At 41.8% G+C, this 25,359-nt stretch overlaps 1 protein-coding gene across 2 annotated transcripts; it reads left to right on the top strand.

The window, feature by feature from the left end:
• Window positions 1-669: 669 nt before the first annotated feature.
• RELA (RELA proto-oncogene, NF-kB subunit) lies at window positions 670-25,359 on the top strand. 2 transcript variants are annotated; one of them, XM_075281569.1, is made up of 11 exons: window positions 670-892; window positions 13,063-13,101; window positions 13,250-13,404; window positions 14,976-15,124; window positions 16,009-16,100; window positions 16,215-16,346; window positions 17,258-17,362; window positions 18,986-19,195; window positions 19,376-19,456; window positions 23,286-23,345; window positions 23,476-25,359. In XM_075281569.1, exons 1-11 carry the CDS (start codon window positions 886-888, stop codon window positions 24,069-24,071), a joined length of 1,626 nt encoding a protein of 541 aa, XP_075137670.1. In that variant the 5' UTR covers window positions 670-885; the 3' UTR covers window positions 24,072-25,359. The 2 variants fall into 2 exon arrangements, with proteins under 2 accessions (XP_075137670.1, XP_075137669.1); XM_075281568.1 differs by having other exon boundaries at window positions 18,983-19,195.

Raw genomic sequence — 25,359 nt, 5'->3', positions numbered from 1 at the left:
TATTTACGGGTGACTGTAGGAGGATTATACTGTGTGGGGGCACATGAAAAATAAATGAGAATGGGCGGAGTCAACATAAAAGTGGTTGGAGCTAAATTTGCACATTTTGTCCCTCTTTCTGCTCTTTAAAAATTGGGATGTATGCAAAACTACCTGCTCTTGTTACTCAGGAATGGTGAGGGATAGATAAAAAAAAATCCAATTGTGCCAAAATCAGTACATAAACACCAACAACACCGATGAAAAACTTGAATTCAGATAAGGGCCTCTTTAAGTGAACTATACAGAATCTGGCGCACTTTATAATACTGTTGACATATGTAAAAGTGTCTGTTTCTTTAGTTTATTCCCGTCACAGTCTCTTCTCGCAATTTTTCACACAAAGTAAGTAGTAAATGTTCAATGGCGACCCAACAATGTCAGCATTCCAGGCTATCATGGCCACCACGACATCCGCGTCACAAACAAAACACTTCTCGTCAAACTAGAACGGAACAAACATTTCTACGTTTCATAAACAAGTGTTAATTTTCCTTCCATCCCTTGCGACTTCCCGCAGCACGCATAGTTGTTTGAATCGATCAGCAAGGGAATGCGGTTTGCAGGCAGCTGATTGGCTGTCGCCTAAGAGGTGGGCGGTACCTTGTGCGACGCGAGCAGGCGCAGTAATCAGGGCGTTCCACAATAACGTCATTTGGGTATTTCCGCAGTGCTTCAAGGGATTGTCCGTGAATGCGTGTGTAAGGGGGCGTGGGCTCAAAGAAGTAAAAGTGAAGTTGTGGGAAAAGAAGTGATTTGGAGATACGGAATTAGTGGAGCTGTAAGTCGTAGGACGTGTACGGGTGACCTCAGTATTGTGGCGTCGGAGGGCTGCATGCTCCAAACATGGACGGTAAGAACTACGGAAGTCGGAGCACTTCATGTCCTCAGTGCTAGTCCTGCCTGAGTCCGGCAGCTCCTCTTAGTATGGAAGGAGTTGTCTAGTTGTGTCATGTGTTTACTTCCCTGCCTGTGTACTGTTGTGGCTGTATATAGTGTGTATGTGTGAGGCTGTCTATGGAGCTGCTGCTTATTTGGGGGTGTATTTGTATCCTCTGCCATGTCCTTCTGATAATGTCGGCCTGGTTAGTTTGGATTCCAGTCTCTGAGGGCGCCCCCTCTTCAAGCAAGGCCTAAGGCTCTAGTCACTCGACAGTGAAAAATGGCTGTCACATGGCCGCATTTAAAAACAATTGACTTCAGTGGGACTGTTTTGTTTGACACTCCATCTTATCAGGCTGTCAAAAAATCAGACCTGTCTATTTTCGCGCATGTCTCTATCGCCTCAAGACTCGCAGATGCAATTTGGCCGGGAAAAATGTCCATTTTGCATCCCAGTTGCTTAAGTAGATGAAGTCCAACTACACCTGCTCGGAGTAGGAACCGCATGACAGCTGGAGACCACAGCAGGATTTGTGTATGTAACACCTCTGTATTTTCGGGGTGTTCCACTTCATATTTTTACAGCATACTGAGGCTTAAAATAGTGAATACTTTATACTTGCCTGACCATTCGGCTTGGGATCTTGTGGAAAGTCTCGTTTCGGACGTCAGCGCAGCATTCCTACTCCGCCACTGACTGGTGGTTGCGTTGCTGTGCCAGTCAGGGGTTTGGAAGATGGGGGGGCACCCAAATGGAGACTCAATGTTAGATATACGGGCAAGTATACAGTATTTCTTGGTAAGCTTACCTATGCTGTAAAAATGTGAATTGGAATTTTTTACCAGTGATACTTGTCTACTGTCTCCATATGTTTTTACTGTCCATCAGATGTTTGGACCTGTCAGAGAATAAGGACAATGGACAGTAAAGCTGTCACATACATATGGGGCATTGCATCTGTCTTTCTGGTAACTTAACTTCCCATTGTCCTGATCCTCCAGACTACAAAAAATGTTAGTTTTGCAGTACTAGTGCTAGAATGCTGGTCCAGTCAGTGCAATATAATGTGTAAAATAGACTTGTAAAACAGTGACTGGGGAAAAGTGTAATAAAAAATTTTGTATAAGATTCTTGTCTCACTGACTGCCCCTCTGTCTCCCTGATGCTTGGTGGCGAGTTAGTGAATGAGCGTACCAGAGAGACAGATGAAAGCTTATCAGCAATCATCACTGATCAACGTAAACGATAGGGAGAAACATGAGATTTACAGTTAGGACACATATAGTTATATACCTGTGTGTAGAAAGTGGAAGAGATCAAGGAACCTGCCTCTGAGGCTGAGTTCACACAGAGTTTTTTGGTCAGTAATCACCTCAAAAACAGCCTCCCAATCGAGTTCGATTGGGAGGCTTTTTTTTTTTTGTAGGTGGATTCCTGACCAAAAAACTCAGTGTTAACTCAGCCTAAGGGTTCATTCACACGGCGGAAAATGGCGCTGAATTTTCAGTGCTGAAAAAAAAAGCCTCCCATTGAATTCAATGGGTGCTGCTAAGGGGGGGGGGAGAAAGCTAACAGAACCCATTGAAATCAATGGGAGGCTTTTTGTTTTCAGCGCTGAAAATTCAGCGCCAAATAAAGTGCCATTTTCCTCCGTGTGAATGGTCCCAAAGGGTAAGATCACACAGTTTTTTTGGAGAGGAAAAAATCTGCTTCAGGAATTAGGAATTTTTTTTTTTTTTACATAAGGCGTTTTTTGTACTGTTTTTTTGAGGCGGTTTTTGGTTTTCTTTGCTCCAGCACAGTGTATGGACCTGGAAAAATCTGCTTCAAAAACAGCCTCCCATTAACTTCAATGGGTTTTTCCAGGGGAAATCCACCTGAAGATAGGTCAACTGGCTTCTTTTTTTCACTATCAAAAATTAAATGAATGGGAGGCGTTTTTTGAGGTGGATTCCGCATCAAAATACTCTCCAAAATACTCTGTGTGAACATACTCCAAGGGCGGATTTTCACGCGGAATCCAAGTTTATAATCCGGCCCCTCACAACAGCGGTCTGTGTAGACTGCTAGCGGTCCTTCTCTCCGTGAGCGGCAACATGCAAAAGCGAGCTGCCCTTTCTTCAGGCGGATTCTGCGGTTCATCGAGCTGCGGTATCTGCCTTGCCGCAGCACCTTCCAAACTAGGCCCATTCATTTTGGGCCTACTCCGGAGCGGGAAGCAGACGTATTTTGGTCCCGATTTTGACGCGGCTTCCCGTGTCAAAATCAGGACCAAAATACGCTATTCCATGCCCATGTGAACTAGGCTTAAGTGTTACAAATAAGATCAGGTTTGTTTTGTTTTTGTTTTTTTTCCTGGACGTCCATCAGCTTATGTAGAGATCTATTTAAAAAAAAAAAAGTAAACTGTGTGTTGGGGGGGGGGGGGGTTTCTCTCTTTTTAAAGGGGGTTAGCTAGGGTATTTTAGTACTTGAAATCTAAAAAAAAAAAAAATCTCGTCTGCCCCAGGAGCTCCCATGTTCCCCATCGCTGTCTGGTCCACCGGAGCCCTAGATCTTGTTCTGGCGAAAGTCCTCGCTGCACGTGACAACTGAGTCTACTTGGTCAGTGGACGTCTGTGGCCACTGATTGGCCGTTTGGTAAGGACTTCCACCGGTACAAACCACTGGGCGCCATCGGACCAGACATCAGCGGAGGGGGAGACCAGGCTGCCAATGGCAGGCAAGTGTGTTTTTTGTTTTGATCTCCCCGACCTCTTGTCCTAGTACAAAATTATCCTGGACAATCCCGTTAAGCAATTCTATCTATGTAATAGGTGGCCATCTGTTTGCATCCATATTTTGCATCTCCTAGGCAGATCTGACTAGAGCTCGATTCAGTGTATAGAACACTCTAAGGACAGAGTTTCCTTAGCAGCAAGTCCATAAAGCCACATGATAAAGTATGTTTCAAAAATAAAGGGATTTCCCAGAATATAGTTGTGGATATTAAATTCATACACAGCACCCCACCGATCAAATGGTACATATAGAAAATAGCAGGAAACAGACTGTTCCAGTGTCTGTGTAGTTGCCGAACCGAGTCACTCGTCCTAACTCACAGTCAAGAAACTGGGAGCTAATCTGCTTTAACCTGGTCTGACTACTACAAAGAAAACAGAGCTGTCTACTTCCTGTCTACTTTGAATGACCCATTGTACTGAAGATTTGGCTTTGATTCCCTGGGAACTGCATGTTGGAACCCTCTGTTTTAAAAATCTGCCGGCATGTTGTACCTGCAGCATTGTGGTGGGGGCTCTCTGGGAACTCTTATGAATGTTCACCATGTAATAACTACTTTTATTATGGCATGAGAGCAGAAAAAGTGTATGCATGTTAAAAGGAACCTGTCACAATAAACCTGTAGATCCATCTTCCAGTAGTAAATTCAGTGTAACAGGTTCCTTTTAAGACCTTAGAGGGGTTTTCCAACTCCTGTCGGGGATAAGTAAATGCCTCAGCAATGACTTATACACACAAGGTATGTGAGTGCTAAGGCAGGTTGATCATGTGTCATTTACTTATTGGCCACCACCGACACAAGTAATTTGTCTGCATTGGCGATCTGAACACAAACAAAATGTTACCGATTCTGCTCCAAGAAGAAACGAAAATACAAGGGCCTGGCTATCAGTGCTGCAAAAGAGGACCAGTAACAGATGAGTGTTAACTTCTGCATGACTATTACAGTAAGCATACCTGTGCTTTACAATTTCACTACAGCACATCATCTTCCATTCTTCCTGAAAACTACTTGTTTGGGGTGTCAGAGCCTTGGGTTCCTGGCCTGAGCACTGTCTATCATTGTGTTGTCTTGCTTCCCTCACACTGAACTCACAAACTTAGAATATCGGCAACGTTTAGTGCGGAGCTGCCCGGGAGACGCCGCGGTGGCAACACATCGCGGTTCTTCCTGCAGTGCTTTAGCCAGAAAGTTTGCAGAATTTCCCTCTGGGGACTTTCTGTAACGATTGTATCTATAGGTAAACTGCCGACATTTCCATAGGTATAATTGACATCCTGAGATTTCCAAAACTGCACCAGTTTTGGAAATCAAGGCGTGTCCACACCGCAGTTTTTACCGCAATGTGAGCATGGGATTCACTAGAATCCCATACTCTTTGCCCTGAATGCAGAACGCCGTATTTCCGTCCCATGGGGCCCCGGCCTCAGTGAGCATTCAGCAGAGTGTCTGATATAGTAGGTTCTGTGGCTCTGGCAATATCGTGCAGGACGCATAGTCAATGGGAGGTAGATACAGATGGAATTTGGCTCTGATCATGAGGAGGAATGAAAATCGGGGCTAAAAAGTACACTGTTTGAATGTAAGCGTATTTTTCACGTCATATACAGTGCGATCAGTAAGAAAAGAGGAAACTATTCCCCCCCCCCCCCTCCCAAATGGGTTCAGAGGTCCCTATTGAGTTATTTCTGGATGTACCTTTTGAGCACTCAAGGATTGGAACAACAAAAAAAAAAAAAAAACTCTGACAGTATAAGAGTAACCGTAGAGTACCGGTGATATTTGCGGAATATGTTTGGAAACAGTCAGCTGACGAATGTGCCAAGTGACAAGAGCCGTCATTTAGCAAAGTGAAGTGTTTTTGTTCGTTTGAAGCCCTTCGTAAAACTGAATGAAATTTATTACCAAAGAGGAAAAATACCAGTCTTTTTGTTTTGTTTTGTATTTTTATGCTGCATATGTGTAATAGCATCCTTAGCTACTCTCTGGATAAAGGAAGCCGCCTTCACGTTCTCTTCAGATTAGGAGAAGTTGTAAAGGTAGCAAGCTTCCTGAGAAGAGAAGCTCCTGCTAAAATGAAGTTCTGTTCTGTTAACCCCGTGGTGACATATATCCTGTATGTCTATGCTGTGTAAATAGGGCAAATGTATGGCACAGAAAATTGTTTTGGGTTTTTTGGAGGTTTTTTTTTCCCCACAGCCCACCAGAAAAAAAAAAGTTTTTGGATCCATTATATGGGTCCCTTTAGAAAAGTGTACTTGTTTAGACATTGCAGCCAATAGTTTCTACTTTCACTAATTTAATTTTATAATGTTTCTTACACATTAAGGGGAATTTAAGACTGGTGTTCTGCCAATCGTAATCCATTTTTCACTCCAACCTCTTAATAATTCAGGTGAACTTCTGTGCACTAGAATAGAAATTTATGGTAGTCAGGAACTAGTGTAGAATTCAGGTATAACTGCGCCTGCATGAGTAGTAGTAAATTTGTTGAGCCAAAGCCTTCCCGACGTACCTTGGTCTTCACCCTGCTCCATCCATTTTCGTAGAAGTGACAGGCGGAGTGCAGCAAGTCAGATGAGTCACATAGTTGGTGCAAAAAAGGGCTGTGCTCCAAAGAAAGTAAATTCCTCTTCATGTCTTCTTCATAAAAAATTGTCCAATTAATTGGATTATAAGGGTTGTCTAGGCAAAAATGGACAACCTGTTTGATGTTTAAATCAGCCAGAGGCAGCGAAGAAAAAAAAAAAGCGTACTCTCTTTTCCACGGTGCTTCGGGGCCTCCCATTACGTTGTGTCATGTGTGGTTGGGACTTCCGCCACACGACTGCTTAGACTAATCAGCGGCTTCAGCGGAAATTAGGAAGAGAACCGCAAGAAGACGTCGGAGCAGAAGTATCGGACTGCGCTGGGAGGATCTCGGAGTGACACAGGTGAGTGATTTTTTTTTTTTTTTTTTTTTTTTTTTTGATTTATTTATTTTTTTTCCACCTTCCCCGGTATATTTGAAAAATGCTTGGACAACCTCTGTTCTTTCCTATTTTAAAGACTTCAGATTCTGATATTCACAAGAATCCTGACATTGCTGTTAGTCTTGTTCTGTCTCATATCTTCCACGCAAGCTTTGTCCTTCCTGTTGCAACTGCGATCAACACTTTATTAAGTGTAGTGAGTAGTTAGATAGTAGTACGAGGGAATCTAGATCAATTTATTTGACGGTCTCCCTGAATTCAGTGCACTGTCATCTTTCCCGATGTGCTCCCCGGTGCAGGAGATATCGGTGCTATTAGTTTTGACACCAATATCTCTCCACTGTGAGAAAGGCGGCCTTTACCACCTAGCGACAATATTCTTCCATAGCATTGTAGCGATGACAGCCTTCCAGTGGTATATAAAACATTCAGTACCATAGGACGTGAAAGTGTAAACATAAATATCACAATTAAAATCAAGAATAGCTCCTAAAGGTGTTTTATCACATTTGTACCATTAATGTCCTATCCATGAATATTAGATCTGCAGCAGTCCAACACCTGGGACCCCCACAAATAACCTATAGCAAGACAATGGTGTTCTTAGTAATGGTTACATTCGGTGAACTGCGCTACTCACTTGCCGTGTGAGCCCTACCTTGTACAAGGTATGGCGCTATATATGGTGTGCAATGATGAGGCAGAGGTGTTTGGACAATTGTCTGGGATGCTAAGGCTATGTCTTCAGTTTCATAGTCCCAGAAACCAATTTAGGCCAAGGCCACACGTTGTGGAAACTCAGCTTTTTTTTTGCAGTTTTTTGAGCCAAAGTCAGGAGTGGATTGAGCAGATGGATAAGCACCTCCTATATGTTTCCCATTCCTTTTGTAGCCATTCTCGGCTTTGGCTCAAAAAACCTCAACAAAATCTGCAGCAAAAAAAACTGCGTTTCTGCAACGTGGAACCTTAAGGATGATGCCCCATGATGTGGAACCGCGTTTTTTTTATTATTGTTGTTGTTGTTGTGTTTTTTTGTTTTTTTTTTTAAGCTTTTGAGCCAAAGTCGGGATTTGATTGAGCAGAAGGTAGAAGTATAAGAGCTTACTATTAGAGATGCGCGAGTACTGTTCGGATCAGCCGATCCGAACAGTACGCTCCATAGAAATGAATGGATGCACCTGGTACTTCCGCTTTGACGGTGGTTGGCTGCTTAACGCCCCGCGTGCCGGCTACGTCCATTCATTTCTATGCGAGCGTGCTGTTCGGATCGGCTGATCCGAACAGTACTCGCTCATCTCTACTTGCTGTATATTTCCCATTCCTTTTGTAGTAATTCTTGGCTTTGGTTAAAAAAAAAAAAAAGTAAAACCTGCAATTAATTAAAAAAAAAAAAAAAAAACTGCGTTTCTGCATCATGGGACCTCAGCCTAAAGGGAATGTATTATCAGAACCCAACATATCAACCCCGCCTAAAAGATAAATTAGGGTCACCTGAATCAAACTGTTTTTTTTCCTTATGAATCGATGCCCCTGCTGTTGAAATTTCACCTTTTCAATATGCAAATGATCAATTTAAAGCAATAAGGGCATTGCCACCTATCTCTTTAGAACAACGGCAACATTCTTATGGCTCTAAAGAGCTTATTTGCAAATTGAGAAACACGCCAGTTCAGGTGACCCTAACCCATCTATTTGCTGGGCTTAGTTGATATTCTGGATTCAAGTGACAAACTCCCTTTAAGGATTTATGAACGTTTCACAGGACTTAAAGCGGTTGTCCGGGATAAATAATCTAACACCCCGGAATGGAATATAACCAATACTCCCTCCACCCATTATACTTACCTGTCTTCCTTCCAGACTTCCTTCTTCGGGGAAACATTCCTACTCATTCTGTGATGCCTGCTTGCACGTGTGCAAAAGAGCCAGAGTCCTGGCTTTGCGTTGTAGCCGAAAATCCATCTCTATTACGCAAGTGTGGGATCCCGAAGGAGCCACACACGTCTGCACAGTAAAGATAGATAGCTGGCTACAGCACAGTGCAGGCACTGGCAGAGTCTAAGAAGAGGAGGAGTCATTCCCCGCAGAAGGAAGTCTGGACAGCAAGAAGACAGTTAAGTGTAATGGAGTATGGGCATGGGCTGAATTAGATGGGAAGGGCTAGTAGTGGGTGTGATAGCTAGGGAGACAGGGAGGGGGGAGAAGTGAGTGGGAGATAGTGTGAGAACCTACAGTTACCAGAATGTATTCCATCAGCTAAGACAGCAGGAAGCTACACCTAGTAAACAAATACAGAAGGTGCCATGTGCTCACAGAGAAACCCAGAAATCACTCAAAACACTGCTAAAGGTATTTGGGTGCATGTATTAACCCTTTAACCACTTCTGGACCGCCCATAGACTATAAACATCTGGAATGTGGTTGCCTTGTTCTGACAGGATGTACCGGTACGTCCTGTCAGAACACAGCAGCTGCATGAGATTGTGCAGCTGCTGATACTGGGAGCCGGCTGTAACTTCAGCTGGAGCTCCCAGAGAGAAAGCAAGGAATGTTTATTGCCTTCCCTGCCTTCTTGATCGCTGTGTAGACAATGAGCGCTGTATACACGACTATGGGCGCCGCTATGATAGGGCCGCCCTCTGACCCGACGGTCACGTGATCCGCTGTTGTCAGCATCTTAGGGCTAGTTCACACGTGAACTGCCCGCGCGGGTTTTGACACAGAGAGAGACGCGGCGAGCCGCGTCTCTCTCTTGTCAAAACCCGCCTGCCGCGACCATCGCTGTCGCGCCTTAACCCTCTGCTGTCGGCTCAAATGAATGAGCCGACATAGGAGGGAGCTGCCGGGGGCGGAAGCCGCGCGGCTGAACCTGCACGGCTTCCGCCTGAAGAAAGGACATGTCCTTTCTTTTCTCCGCTAGCAGCAGCTCGTCGCTAGCGGAGAACAGAAGCCCGGCGAAGATACACCCTTCTCCGGACTAGGCCCATTCATTGGCCTTAATCCGGAGCAGAGTGCGCGGCTAGATGCCGGTGCAGTGCATTGGTTTTTAGTTGCGGCTAGTCAGTTTTTGGATCGGAACCTGAGGTAACCTCCGCCTCAGGTTCCGATCCAAAAAACTCTGTGTGAACTTACCCTAAGTATAAAGAACAGCGTGAGGGGGCTGTATTCCTCCTGCAACTGGGGCTAAATGTACCAGCCCCAGTTGCAAGGGAAATCAGTCTCCCTAACAAAGAAAAAAGTGATCAGATGTCCCCAAAGATCTCTTACGACTTTATGAGGACTCGATATGAAAAAAAAGTTTAAAAAAAAAATGTAAATAAAATAATTTAAAAAAATTTATAAAATAATGTGCCAATAAAACGCTGTTATTAAAGATTATAGCCCCACCCCCGATGACACCATACAAAATAAAAATTACTGCAGCAGAGAGGTAAAACTATTTTAAGTTATTCAGTAGCACTTTGTGTTATTACTTTTTTTTTTTTTTTTTTTTTTTAAAGTGAAAACCAGACACAATTTCCCTCCTATTTTGTTTACGTTTTCCCGGATATAAAAAAAAAAAAAAGTAAAACATATTCCAAAATAAAAACAACATAAAAATAAAGCCCTATGTATCCCCGAAAAAAGACGCAAAAATTAGTTGAATGAGACTTATGAGAAAAATGTTACAGACCTCAAAACTGCACATACAAAAAAAGAAAAACTAAAATTTGTCTGGACCACAAATTGGCCCAGTACTGAAGTGGTTAATAGCACTAACAGATCTTTTTAAAAAATTAATTTAAAAATGTTATTTTTTTGGTCCAGGAAACCCCCTTTAAGTGTATCTGAGTTTGTTTTGCAGTAACAGAAGACTGTCAAACCGTTGAATTGTATGTGTGACCATCATTCAACCATACCATAGAGATCAGTACTAGCTTTAGGATGTATAATGGCATCTTGAGTAGAAATGAGCGAACACTGTTTGGATCAGCCATTCCGAACAGCACGCTCCCATAGAAATGAATGGAAGCACCTGGCACGTACACTTTGCCGGCAGGCGGTCGCCGTGCCAGGTGCTTCCATTCGTTTCTATGGGAGCGTGCTGTTCGGAACGGCTGATCCGAACAGGGTTCACTCATCTCTAATCTTGAGTTGATTGTTTTCTGGAGGTGGTGGAATGCTGACATATAATTACACTTTTAATAAAATACTCTCTGGAAAGCTTTTGGTTGTGGTTTACAGGAGAGAACAATGGAGGACACTGTTATGATGAGGATGAAGATTTACAATAGACCAGTTGCTGGTTTTCTTTGGTGCAAACATCTCAGAGCACAGACCTTGTTATGCTTAAGCCAACCAAACATTTTACATAACTATTGGTGGAACAAGCATTTGACTGTCTTGTCTAACTCCCCCATCTACTTACACCCTCAACCACGTGGCGCAGATGTGTTAATCTGTGAAAGGAGAGAGCTGCTGCTAGACTGTATTATCAGATGTGAGGGACAGTTGGATAAACCTTAGATGGTTGGCCAAACCCATCGAAATTGGGTGTGCGGACAATACACATCTAATGTATATGGCCAGCCATAAGATGGTGCACATTCACTCCTAAGCTTAGTCAGACATGCATGTATATGGGTGAGTGAGCTGTCACTCAGCCGACAGCTGTCTAAAGTGTTTTGCCAAATTTAGCTCAGAATTATTTGAATCATCAGACGTGAAAACTATAACTGCTAAAGCCTCGTGTACATGAGTGTGTAATACGCTTGTGTTCTGATGCTGTGTGTCGATATTTATAGAGCAGATTCTATAATATACGGACACACACAGGCCGCACACTCAGTCGTGTTCATGAAGCTTAAATCCGAACTTCAAAGGTGTTTGCAGGAAGCATGGAATTAATTCTTTAGGAATTCTTCAGTTTATTTGGAAAAAAATCCTGTAGAGATTGGACAGTGTGGACATCCAAAGCACATACCAATGATAACTGTGGAATGTTGTTTAGTTGTGAATTGGTAACTTGTACTATAGGGAAGACAAACGCATTTCAGCCTCATATCGCAGAGAAATTACCGTATTTGCTCAAAAACTTGCTTAAAAGTGCCTGATTCTTAGACTACATTCAGACAACCGAGATAAAAACGTCCAATCGGTGTATGGAGGGCTCCATGAAAGCGGACAAAAATAGGACATGACCTATATTTTGACAGTCCATTACAGACCATCAAAATAACGGTCTTGTGAATAGCCCCCATTCACTGATATAGTACTTATTCTATCTTTAGAATCCCTCTTGAACCAAGAACACGGAATAGCCTTATTCTTGCGCTGTAGAGTGTGTGCGGGGAGGAACGTACCCCTCCCCTCCTGATAATACTCGTCTATGGACAAGCACTGTGAGCTGAGGGAGGGGGCGTTCCTCCCCGCTCACACTGTACAGCGCGATGGGCGCTGCTGTGGAGAAGGACGTTCCTAACTGACTGTCAGGAACACCCTTCTGACTGTAAAGCGCTACAGTACCGGGACCAATAGCGCATTACCCGTGGCACAGATCGGGAAAGCCGATAGTGCGCTGAATTCAGCACACTGTCAGCTTTCCAGCAGTATATAGAACTACCTGTGCCCAATCTGATGAAAGGTCCTCTTTAAAGAGATTCTACCATTAAAACACTTTTTTCTGTGGCTAACACGTCGGAATAGCCACAGAAGGGGAGGATCCTGTTCTCGGGCAGCGGTGGGGACACCCTCATCGCATTTTCAGCGCTGGGGCCCGCCCCCATCGCTTCCAAAGAACTAATTTACATACTAGTAAAAACCAGTATTACTAAGGAACGGCGCGGCGGAGATCCCATCTAAAGGTAGGAGACGAATAGCCGTTCTAAAGGCTATTCCAACGTGTTAGCCACAGAAAAAAAAGGGTTTTAATGGTAGAATCCCTTTAAACACAATTTTTTTTTCTCCTTAACATGTCGGAATAGCCTTAAGAAAGACTATTCGTCTCCTACCTTTCCTTTTCTTCTCTGTGCCGCCGTTCGCCTGGCAATCCTGGTCCTCTTTGCCGTGTCTTCCGCCGAAAGCGCCGACTGCGCGTGTCCATTGGCCGTTTTCCTGTGGCCTCTTCCACGAGCGTCTGTTTGGCCACAGTAATCTTACTACTGAAGTACTCCCCTGCAGTAGTAGGATTAGGGAATTGTTCATATCCTGCACAGAGACGTTTTCTAGTACTACAAACCCAGTTTGCATAGATTTAAGGGGTGCTGTAGAAAATGTCAGCCTATTGTGTCAGTGTCAACATGAAATACACTGTTTATTACTAGGCCTCATTTGAGCACTACAATGTTGAATGTTAGTTTATGGTTGGCTGCACTCATTCATTTTATTTTATTTTTTTTCTCTTTCAGATATATTAAGCTCATTTACAAAAGACTGGATTACATCAGGTAAGATTATCTATCTGTAATAATGAGTGTTGATATTCTTTCTTTGTCTTCTTTGCCATGCTATAACACCTTTTATCTCTTTCACGCTTTCTTAAAGGGGACTTTTGTCGGCTCCTTTATTTCAGTCCTATTTATTCTGTCCATGCAGGCCAAAATGCAGCCCCTTCCATACCGTATGTGGAGATTATTGAACAGCCCAAGCAGCGGGGTATGAGATTTCGATACAAGTGTGAAGGACGCTCTGCTGGAAGCATTCCTGGAGAGAGAAGTACAGATTCGACTAAAACGCATCCGACTATTAAGGTCAGTATACATTCTCATAATGTGGGAATATTATTGTTTACTTGACAGGTTGGGGATTGATGTAATGGAAAGTCCCCCTAAGGACTCCTTGTGAATAGAGCACCAATGCGCTTGTGTGACTGATAGTCTATTCACTACTGTGGGGTTACCAGGATTGTAATCTCCGGCTGCAGACTCATAGAAGTGAATAGAGCGCTGGTGATGAAAGCGCACAGTCAATCCATTCACCAGTAGGCTTTATAGGACTTTTGATCTTGTCCTAATTGCTGGGGGGAAAATGTCATTTTGGACCCCAGAAAACGGACACTTTCGTCTGTCATGTGTCTAGGACATAAATACTCATAAAAGCACAACCCCTTTAATATGCAATACTCGTAATAACCAATACTTGGTAGCAGTAGAGCCTGTTGGTGGCTGGTATTTATGTGTGAAGTAAAAAATAGCTACAATCAAGATTCTTTAATGAATCCAATCTGCTGTAAGAGTTGTAATGTTACTGGTAAGTATACAGTTTTTGGCACAATAATCGTAGATAAAGTCTCCCATCTGTTCATTGAAGTAATAAATTGTTATTATGAAGCATTCTCTTTGGTTATTACAAGTTTTATTTTTCTTGTCTAGCACCGCTGTTCCCGAGCTATCAGTACAGCTAGTGTGGGTGTCTGATATGCTACTTAGGGCTCGTTCACATCTGCGCCCGGTCTCCGTTTTGCAGGTTTCCGTTTTCTGCACATAACAGAGGCAGGACATGGAAACCTGCAGGACTCTTTCAAACCCATTCATTTGAAACCACAGAATGGAGACCCGAACGCTAGTGTGAACCTAGCGTAAGACTGTGTACTGTCAGGGGGACAGTATCCGGCAGAAACAAGCAATGGAGTATACTTCTAATCTCCAATGGGAGACAACCAGTGTCAAGGCTCAGAATCGCACCCCTTGCCCGCTCCTGATCCTGCTCTCCTGACAGTACAGAGCCTAAATGGCATATGAGGCACTAAAACTAACAGCACTTACTGCTCGGGAATGGTGGGGGCTAGAGAAAAAAAATCCAACTGTGCCGGATTCAGTGGAGCAGTACCAATAAAATCATGCAAAGAACTGAACTTGGCCGAGGTGGTGAAAGGTCCTCTTTAATAAATTACAGAATAAACTGCATCTTTAACACTAGACTAAATGTCAGTATGCTCAGCCGCTCCTGCTATATAATACGCTGCCTGCAGAGACTAAAGTGAACATTTCACATGAAATCTTGTGGCAATGTGTTACAGAGCAGGTGAAGATAGATGGCATCCTTTCCCCTAGAATTAAACAATGTAACTCACCAGATGAGATTACTTCCCCCCCCCCCTTTGTTTAATTGTCGGCCATCTCTGCACGTACATTGAGCTAGACTCATAAGACCAGAGTGATCCACAATCAGTCAACCAACTATACGTTTTTGTTTTTTTTCCTACTAAATCAGTTGGAGTCCACTTTTTCTCCTGTATCATGCATAGATATTGTTCTCCCAAGTGATGCCAGAATGTGTTGTCAGTGCTTTCAAAGTCTGTTGTTGTTATATTAACTTGCAGATAAACAATTACCAAGGACCAGCCCGTATAAGGATCTCTCTGGTTACAAAAGATGCACCCTATAAACCCCATCCTCATGAGCTTGTTGGAAAGGATTGTAAAGATGGGTATTATGAGGCCGACCTGTCACCTGATCGTAATATTCACAGGTAATTATTAGCATACTCTGTTGTTTAACCACTTCAGAACCGGGCCAATTTGTGGTTCAGGACCAGACACATTTTAGGGGTTTTTTTGTATGTGCAGTTTTGAGGGCTGTAACTTTTTTTTCTCATGTGTCTAATTCAACTAATTTTTGCGTCTTTTTTTCTGGGACACATAAAGCTTTAGTTTTATATTGTTTTTATTTTCGAATGTTTTTATTTTTTTGTATCTGGGAAAATATAAACTAAATAGGAAAATTGTGTCTGGTTTTCACTTTTTTAAAAAAAAAATGTTTTATTTAATAACTCGAAGTGCTACTATAGGACCCATCAGCTCTTGTCAGAACAAGGCAACCACCTTCTGGGCGTAAATAGTCTATGGGTGGTCCGGAAGTGGTTAAGGGGTTAAACCGTGAAAAATATTTATCTTCTGTTTATACCTGAGGATTGATCACTGATCTCAAGGTGTGGTAGATCTCCTCTTAATCCTCCCAAGATCTAAGAGGATCAAGTATAAATTGCTTTATTGTAGCTTGTGTTAAAATGACCTAATAAACTGCCGGAAAACTAAAATGACAAACAATGGGGCAGACTTATTAATAAGATTTTAATCAAAATTATCACAGTTACTCACACTGGATAATAAATAGATGCAGTTGCCTAACTTTGTACCACGACTTGGTTGGCACACTTTGTACCAGATTTTGTGCCAAATGGCACGGTATGGCACATTTCAACCAATGCCCTCAGCTAATTATCAGCGGAGTATCAAATTGTAAGAAACTTTCTCTAGTTGACTTATAGCCCATTATATGCTGAAACCTTTAATTTCCATATGAGTTTGTATCCTCATATTTTTGCTTACTCCTGTATTAATGTATTTTTTTCAGTTTCCAGAATTTGGGCATTCAGTGTGTGAAAAAGAGGGAGGTGGATGAGGCCATCGCACAACGAATTCGGACAAATAATAATCCCTTTAATGGTAACTTTTTAAGTATACCAAGCAAATTAACCATGTGATCCCCTTTTTATGCTACTTTGTAGTTGTTTTACACTTTTTTTTTTTTTTTTTTTTTTTTTGTTCTTTCTTTTGTAGTCTCTTCTGAAGAACTGAAGTCTGACTATGACTTGAACACTGTCTGCCTTTGCTTTCAAGTTTATATACGTGACCAGACTGGAGTGCTTGTTCCACTTCCGTTTGCGGTTTCTCAGCCCATTTATGATAATAGTAAGTCACTATTTAATTAGACATTTTCTATTATTATTATTATCAATTTATTTATTTTTTTTGTAAGACACAATTATAGTGCTGATATGCATGCAGCTAGTCTCCACTGACCAATATCAGGGAGGACTATAAACTCTAGATCAGGGGTGCCCAATACGTCGATCACGATCTACCGGTCGATCACAATGGACGTTTGGGTCGATCGTGGGATGCAGCCAGGGATCCCCGGTGTCTGCTTGTTCACAGTGCAGGCTGAGAGTCGACTCTCAGCCTGCGCTGTGAACAAGCATTCCGGACACATTCAGGCCGGGCAGCAGCAGCTCCGGGGAATGACCAGCTCTTAGGGATGGAGGGGGCCTGGGTGCTGCGGCCTGCCAGTGTCCGTAGATGACTCTCAGCCTGCGCTGTGAACAAGCAGACAGCGGGGATCCTTGGGTGGCCACAGAACGCCGCTGTCTCCTGCTCTCACGCTCCAACCGGCCCCGCCCACATACACGCCCAGCCCCACCCACAAGAGGTGGGTAGCAGATCTTTGGACTTGGTCATGTTATAAAGTAGCTCACATGCTGAAAAAGTGTGAGCACCCCTGCTCTAGATATAGCATGCAGAGGGTGAAACGGTTAAAGCATGCCGAATATTATATATCACCTGTAATGGTGTTAGGCCTCTTGTACACACGCATAACCACTGCACTAAGAATGAGGATTAAAACACCCCGCTTTCTCATGATCAGTGGGGACCCCAGTTTTCAATTTATACACTGTTCTCTGGATAAGGGGATAAGTTCCTTAGATGGGAAACCCTTTGGATTTCGTAGATCATGTATGGTAAAGACCCCAATGATTTGCTTTCGATAAATTTATCATTGTGAAGTTTTTTTTACTATTGCGTTTTATTGCTTAATATTATAGGAGCTCCTAACACTGCTGAACTGAAGATTTGTAGAGTTAACAAGAATTCTGGGAGTTGCTTGGGAGGCGATGAGATTTTTTTACTATGTGATAAAGTGCAAAAAGGTACAGTGTATGTTTATACGTTTGCAAATGTCCTCTTGTATTGAGTTATTGTAACTTTAAAGTGGACCTGCCACAAGTACACAATGCTAAATGACATGCCTCACCCATTCATAGGATATGCCCCCTGGTAGGTTGAATACAACTTGGCTCTTCTTCTCCAAGTGGGTGGTAGCTTTCTTATTTTCTTGGAGAAAATAAACTGCTTACCACCCACTTGGACAACAACAGCCAAATTTACATGCTACCTGGCATATCTTTGGGTTAACTTCTCCTAATTTGCATATGAGAATGAGGCTCCAAATCTGAACAGCAGGGGCATAATGGAATATTGTATATACATTACTACAAGGTATTGTTATTGGGTTTATAACCAACTTACTGCTGATAGACTTCCATTACTGGGAACCTATCGCCATGAAAATGTAATCTGCATGCACCATGGTATAGACCTGGAGAATTAGAGCAGATTGGTATATGGAATATTTTTTTTCACAAAAATATATAACTGTTTAACTAAAAAAAGGTAAAAGAAATTATAAAAATGAAAGGCAAAAAGAAAGACAAAGTTTGTGATGTCAGACAGTGATGCTTTATGGCATGGTCTGGATTTCTGTCTGTTGTAGTTTTTCCCAAATGTGTCGGGGTATGTTCACAAGGCCGAAAATAAAGAGGAATTCGCCTTCATTTTCGCCGCAGTCTGGTTGTGACATGATGCTGATGCAGTACTTCCGCATTCTGTCATGGCATCCTGCTGCTGATTAAGCGCAAATGAATGGGCCTAATCTGCAGGGAGTCTCGAGCCGCAGACTCCGCAGCAAGATCGAAGCATACAGTTGTCCAAAATGTCTTGGTATTCTATACCATTAAGATATCTCTTCATTGAAACTAAGCTGCCAAGTCCTAAAAAAAACAACCCCATGCAATTTTTGAGCTGATAATGCCAGAGGGGTTTTGAAACTCCGCAGTAACGAAGTCAGAACAGCGTTGGGCCTGGTTCACGTCAGTGTTTGGGTTTCCATTTGGGGAGTACGCTTGGGGACCCCCGAACGGAAACCTATATGCATTAAAAAGCGGTTACATGGGAAACCCGCAGATCCCATAGTCTATAATGGGGTCCGTGTGGTTTCCGCTCACTGTCTGCACAAACGTGCAGAGAGAAAAGTGGTGCTTGCTGTTTATTGATTCTGCAGTATTGACTTTCCATTTGTTATATATTTTTTTATTATTATTAGCACTTTATAGATTATTTTTAATTTTTTTTTTTTTTTTTTTTTTTTTTTTTTTTTTTGCATATAGTTTGTTTCCCTTAGGGAACTAGACATTATCATTGTTAATAGAAGTACAAAGATGGCAGACTTGAGAACTCTTCATTAAACCCACGAAGCCGTGGAAATCCATTGGTATCCAATGTTCATGTTGTTGGGTGCTGTTGCAATGAGATGTCTCAAATTCTAGCACACAAAAATGGCTTAACGTAGCATAAGAAAGTGATTAATTTCTTGATAAAGGGTTGTACATATTTGATTCATGAGTCTGATTTTAGAAGAGGAAATTGCATTGAATGCAAAGGCTTGTTTTAAAAAAAAATATGTATATAACTGTTCTTTTTTGACTTCCTAGAAGACATTGAGGTTATGTTTGTACATGGAAACTGGGAAGCACGGGGGTCATTTTCCCAAGCAGATGTTCACAGACAGGTTGCTATAGTCTTCAGGACACCCCCTTACCGAGATCCAGAAATACGTGTGCCTGTAAAAGTCCAGATGCAGTTAAGGAGACCATCTGACAAAGAAGTGAGCGAACCTATGGAGTTCCAATATCTGCCATATGAAGGTATGTTCTCTTACAATAATGATTAGAAAATGGCTTTATCCACTTCAACAATTGTGAGTGTATATTGGCAAATGGCTTACAGTGTTTTGCTTCTGGCCACATTGTAGTTTTAAAAATAATTTTGTCATGTTTAATATAACACTGAAATTAACCAATGTTTGATATATATATATTGTGTAGGTGATCTTCATCATATTGATGAAAAAAGGAAAAGAACTTTGGAAAGCTTCAAGCACATTGTGAAAAAGAACCCTTTTGCTGGTAAGCTTATGTTTCTGCAGTAGAGACCAGTGTCGTGCAACTATTAGACCATATAGAACCTATAATATATATATATATATATATATATATATATATATATATATATATATATACACACAGTCCTATGAAAAAGTTTGGGCACCCCTATTAATCTTAATCATTTTTAGTTCTAAATATTTTGGTATTTGCAGCAGCCATTTCAGTTTGATATATCTAATAACTGATGGACACAGTAATATTTCAGGATTGAAATGAGGTTTATTGTACTAACAGAAAATGTGCAATATGCATTAAACCAAAATTTGACCGGTGCAAAAGTATGGGCACCTCAACAGAAAAGTGACATTAATATTTAGTAGCTCCTCCTTTTGCAAAGATAACAGCCTCTAGTCGCTTCCTGTAGCTTTTAATCAGTTCCTGGATGAAGGTATTTTGGACAAACAATTCAAGTTCAGTTAAGTTAGATGGTCGCCGAGCATGGACAGCCCGCTTCAAATCATCCCACAGATGTTCAATGATATTCAGGTCTGGGGACTGGGATGGCCATTCCAGAACATTGTAATTGTTCCTCTGCATGAATGCCTGAGGATTTGGAGCGGTGTTTTGGATCATTGTCTTGCTGAAATATCCATCCCCGGCGTAACTTCAACTTCGTCACTGATTCTTGAACATTATTCTCAAGAATCTGCTGATACTGAGTGGAATCCATGCGACCCTCAACTTTAACAAGATTCCCGGTGCCGGCATTGGCCACACAGCCCCAAAGCATGATGGAACCTCCACCAAATTTTACAGTGGGTAGCATGTGTTTTTCTTGGAATGCTGTTTCTTTTTGGACGCCATGCATAACGCCTTTTTTTATAACCAAACAACTCAATCTTTGTTTCCAAAATGAAGTTGGCTTCTCCAAATGTGCTTTTGCATACCTCAGGCAACTCTATTTGTGGCGTACGTGCAGAAACGGCTTCTTTCTCATCACTCTCCCATACAGCATCTCCTTGTGCAAAGTGCGCTGTATTGTTACTGATGCACAGTGACACCATCTGCAGCAAGATGATGCTGCAGCTCTTTGGAGGTGGTCTGTGGATTGTCCTTGACTGTTCTCACCATTCTTCTTCTCTGCCTTTCTGATATATTTCTTGGCCTGCCACTTCTGGGCTTAACAAGAACTGTCCCTGTGGTCTTCCATTTCCTTACTATGTTCCTCACAGTGGAAACTGACAGGTTAAATCTCTGAGACAACTTTTTGTATCCTTCCCCTGAACAACTATGTTGAACAATCTTTGTTTTCAGATCATTTGAGAGCGGGCTGTCCATGTTCGGCGACCATCAAACTTAACTGAACTTGAATTGTTTTGTAGAAAGAAATGGTCCAAAATCCCTTCATCCAGGATCCAGGAACTGATTAAAAGCTACAGGAAGCAACTAGAGGCTGTTATCTTTGCAAAAGGAGGATGTACTAAATATTAATGTCACTTTTCTGTTGAGGTGCCCATATTTTTGCACCGGTCAAATTTTGGTTTAATGCATATTGCGCATTTTCTGTTAGTACAATAAACCTCATTACAATCCTGAAATATTACTGTGTCCATCAGTTATTAGATATATCAAACTGAAATGGCTGTTGCAAACACCAAAATATTTAGAACTAAAAATGATTAAGATTAATAGGGGTGCCCAAACTTTTTCATAGGACTGTGTGTGTATATATATATATATATATATATATATATATATATATATATATATATATATATATATATATATATATATATATTATACTTCATTTTATGTAGATAGTAAAAAAATTAAGATTCCTTATCTTTATACTGCTCCACAGCTGAATTTAGAGGCAGAACTTCAGCATTTAGCTGTGACTTTCCATTGCTGAGTAGTAGAGATGAGCGAGTTGTATTCGATCGAATACTTTGCTCCCATAGGAATGCGTGTCAGTGGCCGAACACCAAGGGGTTAAGCGCAGCAAATATTCACTGCGCTTAACCCCTTGGTGTCCGGCCGCTTACATGCATTCCTATGGGAGCGAGGTATTTGATCGAATACTACTCGCTCTTCTATACTGATTAGCCAAGAACTCTGTGGCTGAATCAGCCATGAAATCCACAGCGAAACGCAGGACGTTTATTTTCTCTGTGTCCTTGTCCAATCTCTGTCTTCCATTAAATCCAATGGGAGGCAGATTCTGCTGTGCGAACATATCCAAAGCTTAATCATTGGGTAACCTCCCAGATAAGGACAGCCTTGTTTTGTTCAGTGCTTTGTCTCTAGTAGTCCTGGAAACCTCAGGGGACAAGGGAGTCTAAATGGAAAAAAAAAAAATGCTCTCTCTAGCTTGGCTGTAGAGTGTGTGTGTGTGTGTGTGTGTGTGTGTGTGTGTGTTACTAGTTGATAGCAGTGTTCCTCATAGGAATACATGTTTTGATATCACCCACTTGAAGTCTTCTTGCTGGAAAATGAGCATGTGATGTTCCCCACAGTGTCCCATAGCCAAAGGGGAGAGTGAATTTTTACAAATCTTGCCAGGCAGCACGGATTCCATTCAACACCAACTAAACAGTGTCAAGCAATGCTAGTTGAACGCACCAACTGGGTAGCTATAGTTAAAGGGGTATTCCCATAACTCTTGTTCTGAAGGCTCTGTACTCTCTTCACTTCCTGGATTTCTCACACATTGGTGGGCGGGGTTTCACTTGCTCTGCTATCTGCTATGATCCACAGTATGACGCTGATGTGGAAACTGATGTAGCAGAGCTGGCTTTGAGTGTGCTTGCATTACATACAGAGGTAACGGACTCCTTATCTCAGCCCTTATCAGCCAAATTCAGTTAAACTGGCTGATAAGTGGAAAAGCTGAAGATAGACAGCACAGTAATCCTGGAGCTCTCACCTCCCCCCTCCGCTATATGAGGAGCTCTGTTGCTTGTCAGCCCCTCCCTCTCCCCCTGAGAGCAGACAGAAGCAGGCAGCTACTTCACTTGACAAATGAGCAGATAATCCCAAGGGACAGTGTCAACAATGAAGTGAATAAATTAAGATAGCGGCCAAACAAAGCACAGGCACCAAGATGTTGTGATTGTAGAATCACTGATGTGATCACTTTTTTTTTTTCTTTTTTATTCACCTCCTCACAGCATTATGAGACCAAACCTGCTTTACCAATAGGTGTCTCTACACAGGAGAGCCCCCCCCCTTAAAGGGTTTGTGCACTTGTCCAGTTTTATGTATTGATAATTTATCCATCAGTGGGAGTCCCACACCAAGGACCCCTGCTGCTCAGATAATAGGCCTCAGCTCCCCTACAACAACATTTTAGAGATGACAGTCTAGTCTTGGATAGTCTGCAAAATTGTTTCATTGTTTGAATGAAAGCTAATGTCTTTGTTGTGCTGCAGTGATGATGTAATGTAGCCAAACCTTGACCTCAAATGGGATGGCCGCACATAAGGCTGTTGAGGCCAGTGTTGGCTTTAGATAAGTGCGTATAGGGCATATCATCACAGCAGGACTAGTTCAAGGTAAGTAAAGTCCCCTGGAGCAGAAAATGTGAGTTTCTTTGCAATAAATATTTTACTTTATTTTCCTTTTAAATGATGGAGATTGCTTTGAAATCAGATTTCTACTTTTCTAATAACTGGCTACATAAGAGTAAGTTCACAAGCAACAAATTTGTGGCAGATGCACAATTGTAAGGTTGTGGAAAAGCAGCTTTTTTTTTTTTTTTTTTCTCCCCATTTTCATTTATTAATTTGTTTATTAAACCATGGTGGCGCATGACATGTCTTAAAACCGTAACTTAATCTCTGATTTTTAGGGGGTGAAGTAAAGAACCAACGAAAGATTGCTGTTGCAGTCCGGAACATTCCTAAGACAGGTATTTATGGTTCTGTTTGCAATAATATACAGGAGTTGCTATAGATGGGGAAGAGGACTTGAGGTGGGTATTGGTTACTTTTTGCAGTATTCCATGGTAATCAATGTATTTTAATTTTTTTTTATTTTAGAACCATTACCTACACCTATTCACAGAAACCTTCAGATGCCTATGCAGATGGCTCCCTCAGTCGCTCAATACTCAGTTCCTGTAGTAAAAGCTGACAATGGAAGTACGCTGACCCCCCTCTTTACAGTAAATGCTAATGATTTCAGCAACCTAGGATTCTCTCCTCTTCCTTCTACATCCCAGCCTTCCGCAGCGGTAGATGAACACCTGGACTCTGTATTAGGCTATACTTCCTTTACAGATGATGGAAATCTTGATCTAGTAAATATGCTGCAGAATGACCCTGACAGCCACTGTGCAAGTCTGAGTTCTATTGACAATAGCGATTTCGGGCAACTTCTTAGTGAGTCTCAGTCTTCAAGTACTCTTTCACAAGGTCTTCATGAGCCTGGGACTAGCCAAAATACCCTCATGGCTTATCCTGAATCTATTACTAGGCTCATGACTACTGGACCCAGCGAGCAGGCAGGTGGAAATGAAAATTCCGAAAGACTTGACAGTAACTTAATGAATGGGTTTTTTAGCATGGAGCAGGGAGAAAGTTTAAACTCTATTCTGGATCTTGACTTTGCATCTTTCATGGGTACCTTAAAATGAAATGTGTTTCTATGAAGGCAATATACACAGCTCGACTAAAGTTGAGCTACAAACATTCACATATATGGATCGCAAGACACCAGTGGCCTACAGAAACAATAGCATTGCTGTCATCTTGGTCATACTGGAACTCAGATTGTGCTGGCCAAATCCTATTTGAAATAACATCAGTTTGAGAAGAAGCTTGGTTATGAAAAGCAACCATAAAATCTGTAAATCTTCGCAGAAATTGAGTTTATACATTTTCGGGGGGAATTTTGAACAGAAGGCAAAGTTTTATCCATCAACTAGCAGTCGTTTTTTTTTTGTTTGTTTTTTCTTCCACTGCTGTACTCAGATTCAAGAATTTACTATCTTGTGTGCAGGCTTTTACATGAATATAATTTCTTTTGGTCTTCATCGTCTCAGCTATTCCTCAAGTAATGGATTTCTTGTATGCACTTTTCTTCAGCTGTTAGTTAAGACATGGATTTTGGACAGACCAACATGTATATCGTATGTATTCACCAAGAATCAATTTTATAAATGTTTTATCTTGGTCTGCTGATGTTTAAAAAAAAAAAAAAAATTGTACTTAAGTGTTTTTTTTGTTTTGTTTTGTTTTTCACCCTACTTAAGTCTACTCTATTTAGTTGAGTTCCTACTAGAGATCAGCGAACACTGTTCGGATCAGCCGATCCAAACAGCATGCACCCATAGAAATGAATGGAAGCACCTGTGACGCCGTCCGCCGGAAAAGTCAGTGTCACAGCTGCTTCCATACATTTCTATGGGTGCAAACAGTGTTCGCTCATCTCTAGTTCCTACCAGTAAAGGTATATCCTGAACTTTACTGAAATAACTAATGCAATGTTCAGATGTATGAAACTGACCCCGAAGCTAACATTCTAAATGATATGCATTATGACAGGTAATTAAAACCTCTATTTTTAATCAAGTGAGAAGGGTAAGCATTATTTAAACAATTTAGATCTACTGTAGGGGTCATGGTGACGAACTTGGATCCTATTTTAAAGGGATTCTATCATTAAAATGCTATTTTTTTTCTCATAACACGTAGGAATAGCCTTAAGAAAGGCTATTCTTCTCCTACTTTTAGATGTCTATTCCGCGCCGCTGTTGGGTAGAAATCCTGTTTTTCTTCGGTATGCAAATGAGTTCTCTCGCAGCACTGGAGACGGTCCCCAGCGCTCAAACAGCACTGGGGGTGTCCCCAATGCTGCGAGAGAACTCTCCAGCACCGCCTCCATCTTCGCCTGGAATGTCCTCTCTCCGCATCTTCTTCCGC

This window comes from Leptodactylus fuscus, chromosome 7 (assembly GCF_031893055.1).
Source record: "Leptodactylus fuscus isolate aLepFus1 chromosome 7, aLepFus1.hap2, whole genome shotgun sequence".
Lineage (NCBI taxonomy): Eukaryota > Metazoa > Chordata > Amphibia > Anura > Leptodactylidae > Leptodactylus > Leptodactylus fuscus.
Note: the sequence above shows the minus strand (reverse complement) of the source record. Positions and strands in the feature narration are given on the sequence as shown.

What these genes read in the sequence shown, in the direction of transcription:
- RELA (XM_075281568.1), top strand. An exon ending in TCAGCCCATTTATGATAATA is followed by an intron (nt 16,347 to 17,257) that starts GTAAGTCACTAT and finishes TTAATATTATAG; the next exon opens with GAGCTCCTAACACTGCTGAA. An exon ending in ATGTGATAAAGTGCAAAAAG is followed by an intron (nt 17,363 to 18,982) that starts GTACAGTGTATG and finishes TTGACTTCCTAG; the next exon opens with AAGACATTGAGGTTATGTTT.